General features: G+C 41.0%; 1 protein-coding gene across 3 annotated transcripts in view; it reads left to right on the top strand.

Annotated features, from left to right (window-relative positions):
* The first annotated feature begins 447 nt into the window (after positions 1-447).
* Positions 448-6,000, top strand: part of GSK3B (glycogen synthase kinase 3 beta) — a 210,366-nt gene continuing 204,813 nt past the window's right edge. Inside the window, exon 1 of one of the 3 annotated variants that reach the window (XM_029939394.1) lies at positions 448-1,583. In XM_029939394.1, coding sequence (XP_029795254.1) covers positions 1,496-1,583 — 88 coding nt within the window. In that variant the 5' untranslated portion in view covers positions 448-1,495. The remainder of the gene's footprint in view (positions 1,584-6,000) is intronic. The other 2 variants (XM_029939392.1, XM_029939393.1) reach the window with 2 other exon arrangements.

Raw genomic sequence — 6,000 nt, 5'->3', positions numbered from 1 at the left:
CGGCGCCCAGCTGTGCTGTTTCATCAGTGACTCCGGGTTTCATCGTCCTTTAACTCTTCAAGCTTTTTCGTGAGGGCCGGGGATTGTGATTGGCCACTGGTGCCATTGTCGAATTTCTGTTCTAGCCAGCCACTGAACGAGGAGAACCCACCTTCTCGTTCGGCTGTCTTCGGTATTTTCCGCTTTTTGGGCGTGGATTTCCAGCGACACTTTCTAATTGGTTTCTCAGGTCGATCGGCTTTTCCCGGGAGGAGCTACAAACAATCGACGCCCGTGATTGGCTCCGCTCGGGCTTCGGCTGCGTAGCCTAAGTGGGCGGGCGCGGGGCTCGGCCGGCAATTCCCAGACGCCTGTTACGCGGGTGGCGGGGCGCTGGGCGGTGTAAGGCTGGGTGGGGGAGGAAGGAGGCGGAGGACGAGTAGGAGGGGGGAGGGGGAGTGGGGAAGAGCTAGGCGGCTGCGCAGACGGCGCTCCTCACACAGAACAGCCCCCGACCCGGGCGAATGCAGGCTTGCGCTGCTGCTGCTGCTGCTGCCGCTGCTGCCGCCGCCGCCGCCGCCGCCCGGGCCGAGTGACAAAGGAAGGAAGGAAGCGAGGAGGAGCCGGTCCCGCAGCCGCTGACAGGGCTCCGGGCAGGGGGCAAAGCGCGGACACTTCCTGAGCGGACACCGAGCAGAGGCGAGGGGCGGGAGGCGGCCGCACTGGTGCCGCGGACGGGGGAGGGGGCCCCGAGGGACGGAAGCGGTTGCCGGGTTCCCATGTCCCCGGCGTATGGGGAGCAGTCGAGGATCCGCTGCCTGGGGTCTGAAGGGAGCTGCCGCCGCCATGGCCGCTGGATCCAGCCGCCGCCTGCAGCTGCTCCTGGCGCAATGAGAAGAGGAGCCGCCACCGCCCGCCTCTGACTGACTCGAGACTCCGCCGCCCTCCAGTTCGCCGGGCCCCCGCCGTCAGCCCGCCGGATCCCGCCGCTGCCGGAGCCGCAGCGTTTCCCGTCGCATCTCCGAGCCACCCCCTCCCTCTCCCTCCTTCCCATCCCCCCTTCTTTTCAAGCGTGAGACTCGTGATCCTTCCGCCGCTTCCCTTCTTCATTGACTCGGAAAAAAAATCCCCGAGGAAATTACAATATTCAAAGTACTTATTTTCAATCAAGTATTTGCCCCCGTTTCACGTGATATATATTTTTTAAGATTCCCCCCTCCTTTTTTCCCCTTCCAAGGAAAGGGAGGGGAAAGAATTGTATTTTTTTCCCAGCCCCAAATCGTCTGTAATGTTAAATATCCATACTGATCTGTCTTGAAGGAGAAATACATCGCTCGTTTTTTATAGCTGTACAAAAGGAGTGAAAAGTCAACAGGAAGAAGTCTTTTTTTTTTCTTTTTTTCTTCTTGTGGAAGAACTTAATGCTGCATTTATCATTAACCTAACACCCCAACAACATAAAACAAAAGGAAGAAAAGGAGGAAGGAAAAGAGGCTTATACGGGAAGAGAGTGATCATGTCAGGGCGGCCCAGAACCACCTCCTTTGCGGAGAGCTGCAAGCCAGTGCAGCAGCCTTCAGCTTTTGGCAGCATGAAAGTTAGCAGTGAGTATTGATTTTATTTTACATCCCTTCTCCACCTCACCCTTAAAATAAGGAGCCTTTAATAATTAGGACCTTAAAATATTAGACCTTTTGATATAATAATCAGAGGTAATGGATAAGGCCAAAAACCTATCTTCAGTCAAGGATGAGGCAGCTTCCTCTCTTCTCCTCCCTTACCCCTCCCCTGGTCTCATTAACCTTGAGTTGAGAGAATATGCTTTTTATTTGGATGACTTGCTTTGAAACATGTTTTCTTTTCTTACACTTTTCGTGCTGTTGGTTGTCCGCTTTATCAAGTGCTTGAGTATTTCCATGTTAAAATAGTGTTTTACTTGCTCATCTTTTTGAATAAAGAAAAGGACAAGACTTGATTTCCGTTCATTATGTACATTTGCAGAGTGTATGTCTTTTGGAAATGTGGCATATATTTTAGTTAGCTCAAGGTTAGGTGTTTTGATAGTTTTGTATATTTGCTAGAAACACTAAACGTCAGTCTCCTAACATTTGTTTCTTCTCTGTGTGACTACAAAGTGTTTGTTCTTAATCCAGAGATGAACTTAACTCAGTAACCGTTCACGTTTGGCGAGCATGGAGTTCTCCTTTAGAAAGGGTCCGTGGTAGAGACCCAGTAGCAGTGGTATCTCTTCAGGCATTGTTTTAAATTGATTACATGATTTAATTTTATCTTTAAACCTTCTCGTTTTGACATTACCAATTTACCACTGTATAATTTATGTTTAATCAAAAGGTAACTTGGAAGTAGGTCCAAGTTTTGATTGAGGTTTATATTGTCATGTTGCCAAATACTGCGTTGAATGTTAATTGTCACTGACTCATCATTAAGTTCAGTTTTGGGGTGTCATTGCATTCAGCACTTGTTAAATGGTTTAGAGGTCAGGGGTCCCGTCTTAGGACAATTAAAAATACTCTTGCATTGGTTTCCTGTCACATTTAGATAAAACTATGGGTTTAGTTATAAGAATATAGAGTGAGACCTTGCTGTCATGAACAGAAGTCCTGGATGTAATAGAGATATTTGAGCTTGTGTTCAGGGTTGTTGCTGGGCTGTACTTTGTCCCATATTTGTGCTAAAGAGTCTGTGTTCATGAGGTGTTTGGTATAATAAGTATCCAGTGTTCCAGGATGTGGTATTTAGTGACAGCTTATTTAAACTATACTTTCAAAATTTGACAAACATATCTACATTGTTTCCTTATCCTTGAGAAGGGGACGCAATGAGAGCAAAGAAAACATTTTGTTGCCTAGGAGAGAAATAAAGAACTGAGATTTTTAAAAAGTATGTAAATGATCTTTGTGTAATTTATTATATCCTTAAGCAACATAAAATTATCACTTTGAATTGAACTCGGGGGTTTCAGTTCATATTGGCTTTTGGACTTGGGTGAACCAGGGTAGGTAAGGTAGTAGCTTGAATAGCAGATTCGTTTTAAAAGTTATTTATCTATTATTTATTTACTTTAGCGACTAGTACAGAATGCAGGGCATGTGAAGAGGGGAGCTGATGATGCATTTTTCAGGGAAGAATCAAGCTTTCTAAGCACTTCATGGGGTCATTTGAAAGGAATATTTTTAAATTCTGGGGTAATTTTCAGCTATGATGAGGCAGATCTTATAATAGCTACTTAAGAGCCTCTTGTGGTACTGGAGTGTTTGTATGTTTTTCATCTTGGTAGTGTAGTTTAAAATCCACTAAAAATCAATTTTAGGTAATTATTTTATTAGATCAATTTCAGAGAGCAAAACGGAATAGTTTATAATGTTAAATTTTTGGACTTTTCATTTTGTCTTCGGGATTTTCTTCGAAAATGACTCCGTGATTCTTGGTAGCGTGGATGTTGACAGAGGATGGAGTAACTCTTGTAAAGTGCATAGGTTAAAGTGATTAATTTTCTATTACCATATAGTTCAACTTAACATTTACAGAATTGGAGTTCACGGTTACGTTTTTTTGACAACTTGATTTTAAGGACAGTTTAAAAGAAAGGGGAATCATTAAACATTTGTTACAGTGCTACTGTTCTAAGGGACCCCTGTTCAAAAGATACATAAAGAAATTAAAGTCCTTGGACTCAAGAGCTTATCATTTAGTTGTAAAGGCGGGCTACGGAAAAAATAGGAAAACAGTCGCATGATGACTGTAGGATTATGAATACAAATAGAATGCTTTGTTCAGATGATGAAGACTATGGGGTGAGCCTTCTTGGTTGGAGAGGAAAGACTTCCTGCAGAGATGTGTTTTTAGACAGGTATTAAAGGAGGCAGTCACTTGAATTTATAGAGAAGTTTAAAGGATTCTAGGTGGAAGGAATGGACAGAGGCACAGGGACGGTGTTTTATGTATGGCTTTGTATTTACAAAGCAAGTTGGTAAATCTGAATTAAAGGGACTTAAATGGGAAAATAAGAACAGATAGAATTTGGGGAATGTGTTTATGATAGCTAATGGAGGGCAGAGGGGTCCCATAAGAGTTTGGTGGAGATTAAAGGGAGTTTAGGATTTACTGTAGGTTGTTGAACAAGATATTTGAAGATGATTTGGGCAGCTGAATTAATGGATTACAGTAGACATCAGAGCCCTTTTAGGGAGATATTATGGTATGTTGTGAATCATGAGAAAATATAAAATAAAATGTGAAAATGGTATGGAAATAACTCATGTGAGAGATGGTGTGAATGAGGAACTGGCAGGACTTTGGATTGGATCGAAGGGGAATATTTGGGAAGGAGTCAGAAGTTAAAAATAAATTCTGATGTTGTTGGTCTGGAAGACTTGATCTGCTGAGTTATATTGTCGATTGTAATGGGAAAGCTGAGAAAGTGCCTTGATAAGAGGGTAGATGAGTTCACTTTTTAATACTTTAATGTACAATAGGTTCCCTTGAAGTTCAGACCGCTTTTGGTTACTGGCAATGATATTTAACTTTACAGTCTATTAATTGCAGAGTTTCTAATTTTTCTTCCCCTAAAAATGTTGGATTTATTTTTGAGAGCAGTGAACTAAAGGTTTTAATTTAAATGCTTTCTATTAAAGTCTTAAAAAGAAAGTATTTTTTTATATAGATTCAAAAGCCTCACACTTGACCCTAGTTATAATATAATAGCTCCATGGTAATATATTGGAAAACAACCAAAATATTTTTTTGACTAAACTGTGATGTAAAAATTTTCGCTATTGTAACTAACCTTTAATTTAGTCTTTGGAGCATGCTTACAACCTGTTCTTCATAAATAATGATTATTCTTAGGTAAACCTTGCGTTTAAAATAATGGTAATAATAATAATAGTAATAATAGCAGCCTTTACTTGGTTTATGAAGGTTCCAGTAGAAATTAAAAGTTGACTTTACAACAAATGCTTTTTGCCTTTTTGGTTGAGTTAAATATTCATCCTAAGTTTAAGTCATGTATTTAAATTGTATATTTGAAATACTGCTTTTTACTTACTGTGGTGAAACCAGTGTTTGCTTTTTGTTCACATTCAGACTCAAGTGTTATTAAATAAACGTCAATAGTTATAGTTCCTTCTGTAGAATTTCATGATATTTAACTCAAAAAAGAGAAGGTAAGGGACTGGCTATGGTGGTTTTATTTAAAATATTAGTAACATCCTTTTGGTATACTCTTGGCACAAATTTAACTAATTGGGTAGGCTTAATGCTTAAGATTTGGAAAGAGGAAAATAAGCGAGTATCTCTTATTTTCTCATAGGTTCGTTTTTCTTAGTGAAAGAATAATTAATAGAAGTTGCATGTTGTGCAGTATTTAGTTGTATAGTATTAAAATCAAAGATTATGTGGCAACCTAGAGTTACTCTGTTCCCAAGGGAGTTTAATCTCCTTATGACATCTAAAAATTAGGTTATCAGAATTAGGCAATTTCTAGATCATCCATGTTTATGTGGAAGAGAGCTCGTGTATGAGACTGAAAGCCAGAACTTTACTTTCATTAAATTTTCATTCTTTTTCCAACCAGATCTTTCCAGAGTTGTTAAAACACTAAGACTTTCCCATAAGAATTGCATGCTATCTTGATGCATGCATCTGTCAAATGCTATTGTGAAATGACTGTAAGGCACAGATAGGAGGACAGACTTGAAGGGAATCCAGAGATTCGCAAATCAATTTATGGCTGATTGTGAATGACATTGAGAAAATAAGGTGACATTCATATCAGTGGCATAGTTCATATGAAAATCAGTTCTTGCACACTGTGCTATATGCTCCTTGTTTTAGACCTCAGTTGCAGATGTGATAACTGTTTTGGAGAAACAACAAAGCTGGGGAAGCCCGAGTTTTTTAAGTGTCAGCAGCAGATTCTGAGACTGCAAGCGCAGTGTTTTTGTGTGGATAGAGAATGCTGTGAAAAAGGCACATGCTGACCCTGATGCTACTGTTTCA

This window comes from Suricata suricatta, chromosome 5, assembly GCF_006229205.1.
Source record: "Suricata suricatta isolate VVHF042 chromosome 5, meerkat_22Aug2017_6uvM2_HiC, whole genome shotgun sequence".
Lineage (NCBI taxonomy): Eukaryota > Metazoa > Chordata > Mammalia > Carnivora > Herpestidae > Suricata > Suricata suricatta.
Note: the sequence above shows the minus strand (reverse complement) of the source record. Positions and strands in the feature narration are given on the sequence as shown.